A 17,648-nucleotide genomic window follows, 5' to 3' on the forward strand; every position below is an offset into this window, starting at 1 on the left:
ACGTGTTCTCTCTGCAGGTATCTGGAAGGGACAAGGTAAAGAAGCTCTCAAGAAAGTTTTCAAGGCAGTCCTGTGATGAGGAAGGCATTTTTTCTATGTAGAAATTTTTGCCTATTTACATCCTTTTTTTTTTAAGAAAATAAAACAGTTAATATGCCAAAAAACACATTCATCAAATCAGTTGAATTACAAAAATAAAATTTTCAAGCGATGTCTTTCTAAAATAAATATCAATAGGTAAAAATGGAAAATGGAAATAAATAAATATGTGTATCCAAGCTGTCTTGTTAAAACACAAACAAGCATAATTCCTTACTGAAAAGTAGCCATGGAATCCCAATTAAAGCAGCAACTGTTCAGAGCATCCTTCTCCTCAGTAACAGAGGAAAACAAGTCCCAAGCAGCAAAGAACAGATTTGTAATAAAATAAAAATAAAGGACTGTGTTCCTTATAGGAAAGTATAGAACATTTCCTTCTTTGCTGATCAACAGAGGCTAAAAACAGAGTTCCATGATATTCCCCAATGAAATTTACTGATATTTCCAGCCAGTGGAAGGTCAATATTTTATCCCTCATAGGATAAAAAAGAAAAGCCCTGTCCGTGAACTTGATTGATTGTGAACATAGATTCCAATGAAATTTACTGGTATTTCCAGCCAGTGGAAGGTCAACATTTTTTCCCTCATAGGATAAAAAAGAAAAGTAAAGCCCTGTCTGTGAACTTGATTGATTGTGAACATAGATCTTTATTCCCCTGATTGAGCAGAAAATTAATCCATCTTAAAAATACTAGAAAGCTGCTCTTTCTCCCCCTCCCCAAAGAGCAACTCCCATGAGCAGAACCCAGACATGTGAGTCCCCAGGGACTGCTCAGCACAGCGAGCTGGGCCAGCTCAGCCTCGGGCAGGACACTTTTACTGCTTGGGAGCACAAGCTGCACCAGTTTGGGATGGTCCAACAGGAAATCCATGTTTCCATGGCAGCACCTTGCATTTCAAGGGGTAGTTGATTGCCCTGAGCTCCTGCTGGCAGGAGCCAGGCTCAGTTTGGCCGGTGTAAGTCACAGTGCTCTGGGTGACAGGAGGCAGGGTACCCTACTCCCCACGCTCATAAGGCAGTACCACTCCAGGAAATCTGTTTCTTTCTTGAAGGTTTCAGGTTTTTTTGTGGTCCTGTATGTCCTCTTACTTTTTAAGTTGTTTTTCTACCTATTTAAAAGGAGCAACATGCCCAGATTAACAAGAGAGGTCAAGTAGGCAAAGATTAAAATGTCCACAATGCAAGCTCTAGGTTTACAATGTACTGGTCATGCATAAACCCCTACAGATCCTGGCAGGCATTTAAACATTTAGGTTGATGGAAGATCAAATTGCTAATGAACTGACTGCTGAATGGACTGTAGCCAGCTTGAAATCACTGGTAGGTTCTGCTTCTGATGTCACAATAACTGAAGTTATGTCAGTGGTCATCTACTTTAGCCCTTTTTGCTTTCAAGGAAAGATGCTGCAAGAAAAGAAAAGAAGAAAAAAACTGCTTAGCAGATGCACCAAAAATTAGGAAAAAAATCAACTACAATGCTTTCTATCCTTAATCACAATTTAAATAAATTCTAACACAAATATCCACACCCATCCAACCTCTGCTTGTTACTGACATGACTAAAATAAACCCATTAAATAAAAACCCACATGTACCCCAAAGTGATATTCTGGCTTGCAATAAAATAACTCCTAGTTCTTCTGTACTAGTTGCAAGCACAGGAACAATTTCCCACTGGAAGCAATTTTCCAGGTGTAAAAATGCACAGAAAGATGTGTTCCCAACAATACATCTGCAAAAAGCACCAGGAGAATGTATGTGAAGGACAAGATTTTAACAACTGTATTTGCACTGGATCTTTGGAACCTCTGTGCCCTTAAAGACCTTCAAATGTGGAATGAAATATGAAAAGAGTTCTGCAAAACTTGGAATGAGAAATAACTGAGATCAAGCTGTAGAAGAACATTTTTTAACAGAGTCCTATTCAGTGGTAATTAGTTTTTAACTTGACAAAGGAGTAAAACCTTTCCCTCCTTTTCACAAAGGATTTTCACAAAGATGCATCCTTCAGTAGAAAAAGGGTCTGAATATCTGTAAATTAACATGAACTTGTGTGATTTGCAACAGTTCACTTATTCAAATTTCACATGTATGACTGAAAGTTTTACACAAAAGAAATATTTCTAATTTTCAAACATTTTATAACGACACCCAAGACTTTTGGCTGATATGGATAACTGACCAGGCTGGAAGAGAGAATTTTCCTCAAAACCACTCTTGAAAGCTACCATTTATTTTAGGATGAAAGCAATGATTAGATCACACTGCAAACTGCCTTCACTTGATCAAAAGCTAAAAAATTTGGTAAAGATTGGGTTTTGATGTAATTTCCTAAAATATCTAGAGCAGTAGTAGCACTACCGTGAAAAACATGTTCCTTCATTCAAGATAAGTCCTCTTTGCTACCACCTACCTAAAGGAAAACCTCACCCCAAACTTCAGCCCATGGAGAGGTCACAACAGGATTTTGTGTGGGTGTGGGCTGCTAAATGTAAATTATGTTCAAACTGTAAATATGTGAGTCAAAGGGCTAATTATTGCAGGAGCAGATTTGATACAACATTGGCTCAGCTCCTTTTTACACCATGTCTGCAGATCATCTCCCAGCAGCTGAAGGCTCAAGGCTCTGCCCCACAGGGGAATCACTGCCTTTGTCAAATGTCTTATAGGAAAAAGGCAGAAAATATTCAGCTACTTAGCAAGTCCATTTATAGATGGGAATTGTCTGCATAATTGAGATGAATTATCCAAGATGAGCATAAAAAACCCTCTCTCAAGTCAATCTCATGAACAAATGCCAAACTGTTGGGAACTGTAACCACAGAGGTGTCCTAAGGCGGCCCCTGCACCACGGGATTCTCCATTTTGACAAAACTTCAAGTAAATAAAACAAACATTAGCTTCTCCAAGAAGTCAAATAGTGAAGCAGATGTATAAATTAGACACACCACCTTTTTCATAGGTCTGTTATGTAAATGCATTTTCTCACTCAGATTTTGGAAATGTTTCATTAATGTAAAATACAAAGCTCAGTAGATATTAATGTACCAAGGGAAATTCAAATAGAAGATCAATTTGGTAATCTGTACAGTATTTATAGGCTATGTGGTACCAACAGCCCCAGCTGAACTAACATTTAGATAATATTTAATTCAGTTCCCAGAATGACCAGTGAATAAGTCTGGATTGACAGATTCACATGGGACAGTTGAGAGATTGGTGACAACAACTAAAAGATACTTATAAATAAAAGGTATCTGTGTCACACACAGCAATTTGCAATAAAGCTTTGCACAAACAGCAGCTGTTCTTTGCCAATTCACATTTGAATAGATTAGAACTGATTCTTCTGCAGCAAACATAATTAATGCTCAGGATTTTCACAAACTTTTGCAAAGCATGCAAAGGCTCTCCTAAAATTATTATGCAAAGTGTGACCACTGCCTACCTACAGTGCTGCTCAGGGAAGTACTACCAAGGCCTATATTGAAGTGTAGAATGGCTGAAGGCTTCATTTCCCAAAGTGATACCATGGTAAATGTAACTTCACCAGCAAATAGATCTCATTTTGTAACTCTGAGATCCATTGGCTGGATCATAGGGAAAAACACTTCATGCATCAACTTATTAAGCTCTTCCTTTTTGTTAAAACCACTACAATGACCAGAGCCAACTTAATTTCTGTCCCATTAGACCAAGCAGAACATAACCCCTCAGAAAGGTCAGACACAAGAGCTGCTGAGCAGCAATGGTACCGTTTGGCCTTTATGGCGATTCCGTACCGTTCCTTGCTGGTAAAAGTGAGGGGCCAGCTCCAAGAGCCAGGAGGATTCCACAGCTGTCACATCTCTCATGTAGTATTTAGCAGTCTGTATGACTTCATTGTAGACTACCCTGGGAGAAAGGAGACAAAAATGAATAGTGTTTGCTGTCAAGCAATGAGGGAGAGATGATTAACACATATTTAGACAGTTTCACAAATATGCTGCCAGAGGTGGCACTAACAGAGTGACAAGAGAGTCCTTAAGCTGTAATTCAGCCTCCTGCCTCTTTCTCTCTGGTTGATCAGAGTTGTCCACATTAAAAAATCTTCAGATTGCCATAAAAACAACCTCACATACTACCAGACCATATGGGTGCCAGGTATACATGAAAGGTTTCTTATAATAGGGTCAAGGGGGACTCACAACTGATGCTTTGGAAGACAGAATATGAATTACTCTGTGATATCAGAAGGGAAAATGTCCAAAGCACCAAAGCCCTGCACCCACAACAAGGAGGGCACAAACCCCAGCATGACTATCCCTGGCGCCAGTCTGCAGACAGGTGAGATAAGCATCAGAGGAAGAAATCAGCTTTAACTCCTGCCAGAACATCTCCTGGGAAGAGATTTAGGAACATCCAACCATGGGACTCATCCCCACTGCCAGCACAGTCAGGTTGCCAGCATGGACAATCTATTTCTGAGGTCACCTTCAGTAGGTAAGGTCTTTTTCCCCAAGAAGTGCAAACTCCTGCACTGAAGGGGCAGCTATCAAATCCTTAAGTCACCATCTGCCTTCTACATAGAGCAGAGCTGCAAACACCTGAGGTTTGTGGTTTCTCATTAATTGGTATTTAGCTCTCAAAAGCAAAGAGGAAAGAGTCCAAAATTCTCTTTGCCAAATGCATCCTGAGACATGGCAACTAACACAGCTAAAATTAAATCAAAGGAACACAAACCAGAATGGAAACACATTTCCTATACACTTGTAGCAGAGAGAGAACTGAAGCCCTCAGTCGAGGATGGCTGCCCAGGCTGCAGCAGCACTGGAATTTAGGTTTCTGACTAAGTTAACTCCCATGTGACAGGATGACATGAGGCCAAGCTTATCCTTCTAAGTCTCAGCAGCAGGCAGTGCAGGATGGAAGTCCAAATACCCCAGGCTGATCAAGCTGACCTGAGAGCTCCACACACATTTCTGTTTCTTATCTGAGGACCTTTGACCTGCAAATGGAATGATCACATCCCAGCTAATGGGAAGCACAGCCAGTTCTTTCCTCAATCTCCACATCCATAACTTTTCACATCATGTTTTTATGTGTAAGCCCTTTCCCTGCAATCCATTTACCATTTCTGCAGCACCTGTTTGTGGTGGTGTTTGTGGGTCCCCAGGACAAGGGAAGAGATGAGAATCTTGACTCCATGTTTCAGAAGGCTGATTTATTATTTTATGATATATATTATATTAAAAGAAAATGATACACTAAAACTATACTAAAAGAATTGAAGAAAGGATTTCATCAGAAGGCTAGCAAGGAATGAATAATAAAATCTCCTGACAGACTCGGAGAGTCTGACACAGCTGGCTGTGATTGGCCATTAATTAAAAACAATTCACATGCTGGGTAAACAATTCTCCCAATCACATTCCAGAGGAGCAAAAGATTCCCAGCTTCCCAGAAGGAGAAATCCTGGCAAAGGTATTTTTCAGAAAATATGTCAGTGACACCTGTTTGATAGGATATTTCTTAATAGGCCTAATACAGTAAATTAACCTTAGCTCTGTTTAGGTACAGAGACTATTTGGAGAACAATCTGTAGTGCAAGATGTGATGCTCACTAAACAGGGTCACCTGGCTCTGCTTTCCACCTTCTGCAGGTTTCTTTGACAGTCAAACATCACTCTATTCCCCTTATTTATTTGGATACTCCCAAAAAATGTTGCAAAGGAAACACTACCTGGATTCTCCCTGTGGGAACTATGACCTTCTACATCTATTCCTCCACTGATGGAGAGAAGCAATTTAATTTGGATGCTGCAAATCCCTTAAAAAACCCCAAAGAAGAGGAAGCAGCTCTAACTTACCAGCGTGGAGGTTTCTCTGCATACAGCACTGAGCTGGGGTGGATATGGAGCTCGTGGTCATCACGGATAGTCCTTGAAAACAAGATACTATATCAGACTGTGCCTCTCTTTATTGCTTAACATTTGGTTCCTTTCTGCCCCAGCATGAAAAAATAGCTCCCCAGTTTAATAAAAGCAAGAATGAAAGGGCTGGAGTAAATTAACAACATTTGCATTTAATGAACAGATGAAACAAGGCTTAAATGCTGGCAAAAGGAACAATCAATAATTAGATGTTCTAAAAGAGTTTTATCTACATTAAATGAAAAAGTAGCATTTCAGGCTTTTACTCAGCGCTCTGAGTGTGCTATAACACTACTGCACTACAACTGTATTGCTTAACTTAAAGCAATCTAACGACTACCAGTAGCAGCTTCCTTATTAATAATTTTAGTTATATTTGCCAAAGAGAAGAGATAAACACTTGAGGCAGTTTCCAAACACAGAACTTCAAATATTTAGTGCATTGATTGGCACATGTTCCTAATTGCAAATTAGGAGAAACATCTGCTTGTTGATTAAACTTAGATTTATTCATCAGGGGAGCTTTCCAACCAAGCACCAGTTGTAGTGAAACTGCATATAGTCACCTGTAAGCTCCTGTGGAGTGGAATTTAGCTGCATTAGCAAAGAATCCAGAAACTATGCACCTCAAAACAGGATCTGGATCACCTGGAAAAAAGAATTTTCCTGTAAGATGAGTCAATGGAAAGGCAAAAATCCCTGAAATACCACTTACACTCTGAAAAGTTGTTTGAGATTATTAGCAGGCTTTGACAGCAAAGGAAGGAGAGCAGACAAACCCTGCAATTCCTTTTGACTTCAGTTTCACAGCAAAGCAAAAATTGCTGCCTAAAAAATGAATGTTGCCACCTGTGTCTCCGTGAAGAGGTTCACAGTTCCTAAAGCAGCCCAGTGTGACAGCTGAGCACTGAAGGCTGATTTTTCAGAGCAGGTAGAGACAAGTGCTAAAAACCAGTCCCTGTACTCAGGCACACACACACCACAGCTGGAAATCACATCCCAAAGGCTGAACAGCACTTTGAACAAAAATGGCCTTTTTGAAAAGACAAAGAGGGAACAGGGTGACCTATTTATGAGTCTTTTGGAAAATCTGTCCATTAAATAGATAATCAGTGGTTAAAACTTTTGCTGGAAATCTCAACTAATGAAGACTGGACTAAAATTTAATTGTACAAATAGGCTAAAGTGCTCATCTGCAGCCATTTTTAGGAAAAAAAATCTGGTCTAAATTAACATTATTTTGAGGCCAGGATAAAAATACTTCAAAGCTTACAAGAAAAGCAGGGAGCAAACTGACAGTTTGGAAACTACCTTCACTATGTATTGGACAAGACCTTAAAAAAATCACCTTCACTGGACTTCTTTGGCACTTTAAAGCGGACGAGAAGTTTTTTCAGCTGCTCTCTTACAACAGAAGCTCTCACAAGCCCTTTGTAGTTCAGAAAGTGTTCCTGACACCACTGGGAGCTCTTGCTGTGCTGTACAGTGAGAAGAGAAAAAAATCGCAATGAGATACCATCAGCAAAGCAAACCCAACTCTTTTGGATAGCCTTGTTTTGTTTTAATTCTGGTCTCCTGCAACACATTTCTTGTGGTTTTCCTTGAAAATTACCTATTTACAGAGTAACTAACAAGGGTATGCAACACTAGTAACTAAAAACCATGTCACAACCAACTTGTAAATAGCAGCAGATCAAATGCTATGGAGTATTTTCAAACATATGCTTCATTTCTTCATATGTGGTGAAAGAGAAGAGCATCAGTCATTCCATTTAATTCTCTCAGATCATAAACTCGTCTGTTTTCAACCTCAAAATGTAAACAACCTTTTCAGTGCTGTTTTCCTTGGTCTTCTCTCTGCAAAGAGCTGTTTCTCCAGCAACCAGCAGTCCCTCCAAGAGCTTTTGCATCTGGCTGGTTCTAAGAGCATTACACAGACAGAAAGTGTGAAGGGCAACACTTCAGTTGGTGCCTGCCTGGATGCTTTGTGGCTGGGGAAAAAAAAGTCATGTTTGAACACTTGGGTGGTTGTACTGCTTCAACTCAGCACTGCTGCAAGTATTTTACTACGGAAGTGGTTTATACCAGCAAAATATACTTCTCCCAAATAGGTGTAGCAACTTCAAAACTATTAAATAAACCTCAACTTACAGAGCAGTACTAAGGTTGGTGCTAGACCTCAGGGTATGATGATCAATGAGTTAATTTAACACCAGAAAAAAAGAATGCTAGAATTAAATGCAGATTATCATCAGTAAAACATGAGAAAATATTAATTTCATTGGAAATTTGGACATTTGTTTTCCCCAAGCCCCAAGACAAAATCCCTATCTCCTTGAAAACACAGCTGCCTACCCTTAAGATTTCCATGCTGTGCCCCAACAAAATTCTCTTTTACTCCTTATTCAGAGGAACTGTGGAAGGTCTGTGGCAAATGGTGACCAGAGAGTCATTTAATGTAGCCTTATTACTTGATAGGCTTGGTAAATCCTCAGCTTTGAGAAATTTCTGCATCCAAAACTTCCAGATTCAGAAATGAGAACCTCAAGTTCCTCCCACTCCTGCAAATCCACATCCACTTGAACTGACTTACTTTGACAAAGGCTTCATAAACATTCAGCATGGTCAGATGATCACCTTCCTCCACAGCAAACTTTCTGTGTTGCCTGGCCTGCAGAACAAGAAATACCATTATAGGCAGACTGATTATTGCTGAAATCATGTCTGACATGCCCAGTTCCCTTCAGCTCTGTATTTCCTGGGCACTGTTAAATTCTGACCATCTAGGGCAGCTCCTCTAGGCAACAGCAATAATTTACTAGCCCCCCTAAACTCAGGAACACTTCTAAAACTGAAATTGGAAAAATGAACAGATAAAGAATCTCCATTCATTAAAATTAGACTATTAGGAATTTGCTACATCTTTCCTGTTTTGTTCATCTCAAAAGGAAATGGTGTGTGGGGAGGTTTTGGGGGATTTTTTTTTTTGCAAACCCTTCCACTGACCAATATTGGTTTATAACCTTTCATGTTCCTGGACCTCAGAAGGAGGTTTTTAGCACTACTAAAAGACTCCAAGGTTCCCCTGTTATTTGGTTTCTCCTTTTACCTACAACAAACAGATACAATTCCAGACCTTATTTTATTTTCAAACAAAGTTGCAGTCTGTAATAGGCACCAGTAAAAAACTTGCCAGAAGTCTAGAAATGTGGAACCAACAAACAGAAGAGGAGACACAACTGAACTTACAGCTTGGTTTTTTTGATTTGGAGGGATCACAAAGATGTTTTGAATCTGCATCATGGCAGCAATTGTCAAAATCTCTTGGGAGCAGCCAAAATTTCCTGAAGAGTAAATGGAGAAATTCAGTAAAGGAAATCTTCCATTCAATTTACCACCATAGACAATAAAATTAAAAAGAGGCAGAATATGTTTTTTATAGTATTTAAAACAAAAATACATAAATTCCTAGATTTTTTTTAGTATAAGAGTGAATGCTTTCAGTGGAAAACTTAAAGAGACAAATGTTAGACTTATTAGACTGTGAAATGTCTTAGACTAATTACTTGAAATTTTAACCAATTCTTTTCACTGCAGACCACACCAAGATGAAGTGTAGTTTGAGTTTAGCAAATGTCTAGCAATGCATTACTACTACATGACTGTGAAGAAACTGATCTTTTTCCTCCTACCTGATTCCAGAAGCATCTTTGCAAACATGGGATTCAAAGGAAACTCTGCTATTCTCATCCCAAGAGGCTCTGTTAACCGGCAGTGCATGTCCAAACCTGCAGCACATTCAGAAATGCAGCTGGGACACAGGCAAAACAGCACAGCAAGGCTTCTTTTACACTTAAACTGTACTAAAGAGCAGAATTCCAAGCTAAAATATAGCAAATGCACCTTAGAGTTGCTAAGTGGATGTTACACTTAGATTAAAGGCAATCCATGATACCCATTTACTCTCCCATAGGTCACCAGATTTATTTTTCAAAAATACTTGAACACACAAGTTTTTTAATTTTGACCAAGTTTCACTCTTACTGTCAATAATTTTTAAAAAAACTGCAGTCCAAGTCAATGCCATGGCCAGATGGGATATTGGCTGTTAGACCTCTGATCCTCTTTTTAAATATTTAGTAATATCTTTGTTCATGGGGATGTAAAGCAGATGAGAATGAAAATGGGGATAAACATGGAAGAGGCATTATTGCAGAAACAGGAAGCACTGCTGATGGTAGGGTGTCATTTTTCTAAGCACATCTGTCACAGATATATTTTCTGAAAAATCCTTTTGCCAGGATTTTTTTCTCCTGAGAAGCTGAGAAGCCTCAGAGGAAAAGAAAAACAATAATTATCTGCTGCTGTGGAATGCAACAGGTGCATCTTTGATTGGTCCATGTGAGTTGTTTCTACTTGATGACCAATCACAGGTCCAGCTGTGTTGGGACTCTGGTCAGTCACAAGATTTTATTATGATTCCATTTCCATTCCCTTCTTTGCTAGCTTTCTGATGAAATCCTTTCTCTTTCTTCAGTATAGTTTTAATATATAATTTTCTTTTAATATATCATAAAATAATAAATCAGCTTTCTGAAACATGGAGTTAAGATTCTCATCTCTTCCCTCATCTTGGGACTCCTGCAAACACCACCACACACATCTACTTAGGTCAGGGAGAAAAATAATGTATTATTATGTAAACAAGAGATGCACAGCTGATGAAGCTTTCCTACAGTTAGTCTGCCTCGTGTATCATCCACTCAACTGCCAGTCATGCTCCAGCTGTAGCCTTTTCCCTGGAGATGGCACAGGAGGGAGGCCTGACAGCTTGATCTGTGATGGCCAAAGCAACCTTGAGCAGCCCTGAACATTTACTGTTTCAGAGGTTTGGCTCCCTCCAGTCAAACCCCTGCAGCAAGGGTGACCCATGCGAAGCACAGGTCACAGTCTAACTCTGAGCTGTATGCTGAGATTTCAGGGAAAGATTTAAATGGAAAAGCCTTTCCTTTGCAAGAGGACATAGAATTAAAAAAACACAATACACAGTGAACAACAGCAAGGAAAAAAAGGTTGCTAAGAAAGGCAGCAAAGAGTAAAAACTGAAAGAGAAAACTTCAAGAGGCTAAGTTGTATGTGGCATGACAAAGAGGTAAAGCACAAGAGAAAGGCTGCACAAGCAAGGGTGAGTGAGAGCTCAATAGCAGGACTTTGGGGCACTGCAGGTTGCATAACCAACCACAGCAAAGAGACCTGAGGAAACACAACCACAGCTCTCACATTATATAAACACAATATTTGTCAGACTGTGTGGTGTAACAAAGCCACAGCTGCACTGCAGCTCTGTTTCACAGAAAAAAAGCAAAACCACAAATCAGGTCAAGGAATGAGGTCTCCTATAACTCATGTAATCATATCTGAACCCACAGATCTCCCCAGCCAGTGTTTGTTTTATTCTTTGATATGCTACCAACTGATGACAATGTAGTGATTCACTCACACACCCCTACACTGTCCAACAAAACTACCAAGCTCTTCACAAAATGTCACAGAGTTTTCCTCAGAAACAGGTACCAAAGGCAGCTTTTGTGCAATGGTGAACTAACACATTTAAACACAAAGTCACAGCACCTGCAAAAATTAAGGCATGACAGCTTTCATTTGACTAGTGCCATATGAGAAGTTTAAGTTCTACCACAACTAAGAGCTTAGATAGGTTTTCATCTACAGAAAGACAACTGCATTCCTAAGTAGGAAAAAGGAGAAATTTCCATATATTTATGCACCACTTTCTACAGGTGCACCAAGCCAAAATCCTTTGGCTTCAGCTGTATCCTACAAATGTCAATACAATTTTGCATGATCTATATACGGGTTGTGCACAGATCTATTTGTAGTAATAATCTTGAATATAGCCTGCAATGGATATTAGTCTGGAATAGGTGAAAGTTTCCTTCAAATAATCCTGGAAGCAATCACTGAATCCATATATATACAGGAAATTAAAGATCTTAAAAAAGGATATTATAAAGATTTTAGTTAAATGGGCTCAGGAGAGATTATTCAAGTACCATGGCACTAAAATGTTTCAAGTAACAACTACTAGTATGTGACAGGCTGAGGGATTAAAACTATCCTTTTTAAACTTAGGTAGAGTGGCTGTTTCTGATAGGTGACAACTCTCACACAAATCTTCAACAAAGACCTCAAATAACCCTAAAAATAAAGCCACTTTTTGCCTGCTTATTTACCTCTTAAATTATGCTTAAAACCAATAAACTCCAACTGACAACTCAGACTCTCGAAATGGCATCAAAGGAGAAGGCTGAGGAGAGATATTCCTGATGTAATCAGTTTGCACCACTGTAAAAATAATCCCTCTACAAACAGTGATGTGTTTATTCAACACAGCTATCTCACCTTAGGAGCATCTCCTCTGCACGAGTTGGCACCATGCTGGCACAAGAGGGGCTGACCCCAAACTGCCTTTTTGGATGTGGCTGCAATGCCAATGATGAAATTCATGTTCCTACTTGCACAAGAGAAATTTAATCCTCACTGCACCTGCAAATGTTTGGGCAGCTTCACCTCTGCACTTTATATAAAATCTTTGCAATAAACCACCTAAAACTTAACTTCACGTTAAACTTCTGCAAAAACTGAAGAGTATCACACACATTTCCTTCCATCTGAAACACCAAGATCAGCACTTCTCTGCTCTGCTCCAAAGCTGTACAGCCAAGAGAATAAGAGCTCTTTGAAGCTACATGAGCAAGAACACTTCTGCCAAAACATCATCCAGCTAATCAGTGAGTTTATTGAACTTTCCTCTCCATTTCCCTAAGGTGGTTTTGGCTGTGAATTCATCCTTGCAACACATTCCTGAGCCACTGTGAAGGTCCTTGTTCCAAGCTTGCAGAGGTTGCCAAGAACCAAGTGTCTTAAGTGAAACCCTCCTTTGCGAGATGGAACTGAACCAGCACAGGGCAAAATCCTGGCCAAGCAGAGTTACAGCTCCATGAGAATAAAAAGAGAGCAGACTGCCACAAGTTACAGCACAGCATCTGTGAGTGGTCTAAAAACAGCCACAAACCTCTGGAAGCTTCCAAAACTTACACAATCTCCTTTATGCTGCCTCATGTTTACATTAATGGAGCAAACATTGTCAACTCTGAATTAGCTACAAACAAGGAGCTGAAGTCAAACACAGCTTAGTTTTGACTACTTGGCCTCACATCAAGTTTCTGTTTTGTTTAGTTTGTTGCATTCAAAAAGATTACACAGCTGTCAAAAAAACCTCAACAATATAACAGTTCTTTGTATAAACAAAATTAGGCAGCAGGCATCCCACTCACCACACAAAAAGGAGTTGAAAACTGTGTATAAAAACATATTACTACAGTGTGATCTGAGTGTTAAAAGTAGCCAACAGCAGCATAACGAATAAAAGCAGAATGAACACGCTTAGAATCAAAGACTATCTCAAGTTGGAAAGGACCCACCCATAAGGCTCAAATCCAAGTCCCTGCTCCTCACAGAACCACCTAAAACCAAACCATATGCCAACAGTGTTGTTCAGACTCCAATGAATTGGAGAACAAGCTGTGATTAGTAAGAGAACAGAATTTTAAAAAAGATACTTTTAAGTAACCAAATAGTAGAAAAGTACTTTGAATTACGCTCTCAAGATCTGTCAGACTAATGTCTTCTTTTCATTACAAGTTTGTGTGTATCTGTTGACCTGTCCATAACAGGCAAGTTCAATACTAAAACTAGAGCAGAGTCTTTGCAAGTGGCATGCATTTAAAAGCATGAAAAGCCAGAAAGCTGTTCACTGAACCACACACACTGCCTTGAGAAACATAGTTCCAGTTCATCCAGGAGAAAATGTGCTTGTTTTAGGGATGATCAGGGGTTTTTGTTAGTGGTTGTATCCTGTAATCACAGCTAATAGAATCAGAACAGTTTGACTTGTTGTGGGTTTGAACTTTGCCTCAGCTGCCGGACCAACAGCACAAACATGAAGAGTGTTACACTACAGCAGGTGTAGCCTTTCAGCCACAGCCCATCCTGCATCCAGAGCAGAGAAAAGACTAGAATTCATTTTAAAAAAATGTAATTAAATTAGCTCTTAATAACTTCTGTCAGTAAAACCTTCAAAATCATAGCAAGGAGGCAGTTTGAAAACTATCACACTCTCTCTGGGGTTTCATGCACAGCCTCCAGGGACTGAGCTCTACCAGTTTCAGGCATCACATTTGACTCACAATGCTTAGGCAGAGTTCCAGCACACACACAGCAAAATCAGATAATGACTGCAACGTGTCAACAGGAAAATTTACAAAAGATAGACTGTGCTTTTCAAAGTCCCACTAAGGAACAAAGTTGCAATTCTATCAGTCTTGATAAAGTCTGGGTTATTACAGTCAAACCTTTGCTTACAACTTTTTCTGTTTCTATCTGCAAGTGTTACATGTTTCCATTGCTGGCACAGTAACATGAAATAAAAGACCACCACACCAAGTCTTAGGTATGTAACAATTTATCTAACTGGGTGCAGGTAAAGTTAGTGTCTGACTCCTCTACTTGTCTAATTAGTGTCCAAACTCCATTTTTACCTTCATACCACCCTGTAAGGACTGAAGGAACACAAAGAGGATCAGCCAGGGAAAAACCACCCTCATCAGCTCAGAGCCCTGTTCCTAGCAAGAACAAATAGGTGGTTTCCTTTCATTAAATTGCAAGGAAATAGAGATATCTATAAAATACTCATTTGCCCAATTTAAATAGTTAAATTCTAGTTTAAACTCCATTGCTGCTGTTTGTTTGCTTATCCATCTGAAATAGCCAAAAGAAAAGACAGTAAATCCAGAAGAGACTAAGGTACACTCTAAAAACCCACCAACCAAAGTTTGCACCAGTCACACCTGTGTTTCTCCTTCTTTCTCACAGCACAGTTCTGAAACGCAAATTGTATTAATGTCCATCCAATCACCAAATACAAATTACAGGGTTTTTTCACAACTCCTGTAATATAGCTCCAAATAAAGCAAAGCATTAAAATCTCACCTCCTAAAGCATACAGCAACTCTAAAGCTTGCACCATCGACTGTGCAGGGGGTGGCTGTGAAGAGAAAATGTGCATTGATTGAAGTTATCAGCACAGAACATGAATTCAGACCTTCCTCTTTTGCAAAATCCTTAACTACCTACTCTCTGCTGCAAAATGAACAAAGAGCTCTCACACTCATCCTCCTTCATAAATTCAGTGCAAAGGGACTGCAGTTAACAATTCTACAGAATCGTAGAAGTTTGTCTTTTTAAGACTTTCCTGACTTCTCAACAATTGAAACATCAAACTCTGGAATACAAATGGTTGTTTCTAAGTGGTCACACACACATTTGCACTGTTGGTTCCCAGGAACACAGTGCTGCCTGACAGGGGACAATGAGCTACACTTTCCAAACCAGCAGGGCAATGGTGAATGGTTCTGTGGCTATCCCCAAGCCATCCCCTGATCTCTCTTCAGCCCAAGGAAAGCTGGCAGCCTTCAGAGCCTGGGACTCACCGAAAGGAAGGGGAACCTGAGCACGTTGTCAATCCCCAGAGCCTTGAGCTGCAGGATGACAGGGGCCAGGTTGCTGCGCTGCATCTCCGGCACCGTGGACTTGGGCAGCTTCTCAAAGTCCTCCTCTGTGGGGGGAGAAAAACACAGCTGGGGACTGAGCTTCAGCTCCCATTCTGTGCAGTCACCACGACAGAATCGCACCCATTTCAAGTTTAAATTATCACATGTGGACAATTAACAGCTGTTTAAAGACAATCTCTATCCTAAAGATGATCTTTCTCCAATTACTTTATTTTACATTACTTTTAGTTAAGTAGAAATTCAATGGTTTTGGCTACAGTTTTGATTTTGTAGTTCACCCACACACATTTCAATTTGAAATGTTATAAATTCTTCACAGAAATCTGGAAATGTTTTGTTTCTCTTCTGTTTAATGGTTTTGTCAGAAAAGAAAAGGCAGGGTGCAATACTACAAAAAAAGCATATTTTTAAAGAGACATGGAAAAGTTTCAAAGCAGCATGCTTTCAGTACAAGAACACTATTTCTGTAACTACTCAAATAATTTAAAATATATATTTTAAATAAAGATTAAGGATGGAAAAACAATTTATTTAACAATGCCTTTTTAAAATCACATTCACTATAAAATCCAAGTCTGGAAAAATACTCCATGTAAGGATAAAACTTTCCACTAACCAACTGTTCTGCAGTAAAATAAAAGGCACATTCTACATTATTTTCACCCAAACTATTTTAATTTCTACAAAACCTTTTTCTATCTCAAACCTTTCCTAGGACAAAGACAGTGCTGTTTCTCTGCTGTTGTTCACTTTGTGCACTTTCTCCTTTTCTTTCTTATTTTTTCCTCCTTTAAAACACTTCTTAAAGCACTCCCTAGACCTTGAGCTCTTGAGCACACAAAAATATCTTCAGTGTAGTCACGGTTTCTCCAGTAAAACACTCACAAAGCTATGTAAGCTTGGGATATTCTGTAGCAGATATTGTCTCCTGATTCTTGCTGGATACATATAAATTCAGGGCATAAATCATGGCCTGGTTTAATGTGGCAATTGCTGGCAAGCACAAACACATTTTAAAGAAAAATGTTTCATCTCCAATGTCTCAGAGCTCCAGTAAAAGTAGAGGGGACATGAAGCCCATCAGCAATGGGAGTGTTCAGCTGCAAAGCCTTTTCTCATTAAGCAGCTGAGAACAGACACTTTGATTGCAGCTCTCTGGACAGTGTGAGGTAGCCAAGAGATTTATTTATAACAGCAATTTTTCTGCACTGCCAGGGTCATTGATTCAAGGGAAGAATTTGGGGTTGGCAGCTATTCCTAGGAAAAAAAGAGACACAAAGTTTTCTCTGAGTTACGTAAAGGATTTCCAGAGCCCTTTTGTTAAATGCAAGGTCTATAAAGAGAGAGAAGAGAGATTATAATACTGGTAAGTATAAAAAGCTGAAACTGCTCAGAAACCAAAATCCTTAAAGAACAAACTTCTTCATAAGCTCACCACTTTTAAGAGCTGCATCAATATTTCATGTCTGCAACTGCTGACTCTGCCCCATTTGTGCTTCTGAGTCACAAAAATATTCAGTTTCTAACACCTAGCACATAAGAACGAGGTATTTCTAAACAAGCCAGAGGAACAACTGTAGGAATCAGAAAAATAGAAATTTCTACAGATTCTGAAGAATTTTATTTACAACCTTAGAAGAAGCTTAAACTGATGTAAAAATACAATACACAGACATTAAACAGAAACATCATAAACTTATGTTTCTATAGTTGTAAGTAAGAATATGCCTTAAGTAAGTGAGAAACTGTATTGATAAGATAGTGAAGGGTTTATAATGCAGGGGTGAGGTTATATAGATTATATAGGTTATATATATGTAGTGTAGAGGTTATATAGAATAAGCTATATAAGAATAAGAATTTAGAAGTTATAATAGAAACGTGTGTGTGTATGTACAACAGCAGCCTGTTAGACAAAAGTATCTGCAGTGCAGTAGAAGTGATAAGTTAAAAAAACAAAATAAACCTTATAACATTTGTCCATTA

The 17,648-nt window shown here is 39.2% G+C and overlaps 1 protein-coding gene across 1 annotated transcript in view; it reads right to left on the reverse strand.

Annotated features, from left to right (window-relative positions):
* Nucleotides 1-637: 637 nt before the first annotated feature.
* DHX35 (DEAH-box helicase 35) overlaps nt 638-17,648 on the reverse strand; it is a 29,541-nt gene continuing 12,530 nt past the window's right edge. Inside the window, exons 13-22 of the mRNA XM_005422247.2 lie at nt 15,582-15,706; nt 15,082-15,136; nt 9,705-9,800; nt 9,262-9,356; nt 8,606-8,683; nt 7,361-7,490; nt 6,579-6,660; nt 5,950-6,021; nt 3,883-3,994; nt 638-1,504 (exon numbers count right to left, since the gene is read on the reverse strand). Of these exons, the coding sequence (XP_005422304.2) occupies nt 1,460-1,504; nt 3,883-3,994; nt 5,950-6,021; nt 6,579-6,660; nt 7,361-7,490; nt 8,606-8,683; nt 9,262-9,356; nt 9,705-9,800; nt 15,082-15,136; nt 15,582-15,706 (890 nt within the window). The 3' untranslated portion in view covers nt 638-1,459. The remainder of the gene's footprint in view (nt 1,505-3,882; nt 3,995-5,949; nt 6,022-6,578; nt 6,661-7,360; nt 7,491-8,605; nt 8,684-9,261; nt 9,357-9,704; nt 9,801-15,081; nt 15,137-15,581; nt 15,707-17,648) is intronic.

This window comes from Geospiza fortis, unplaced genomic scaffold (genome assembly GCF_000277835.1).
Source record: "Geospiza fortis unplaced genomic scaffold, GeoFor_1.0 scaffold188, whole genome shotgun sequence".
In the NCBI taxonomy this organism is placed as follows: Eukaryota; Metazoa; Chordata; class Aves; order Passeriformes; family Thraupidae; genus Geospiza; species Geospiza fortis.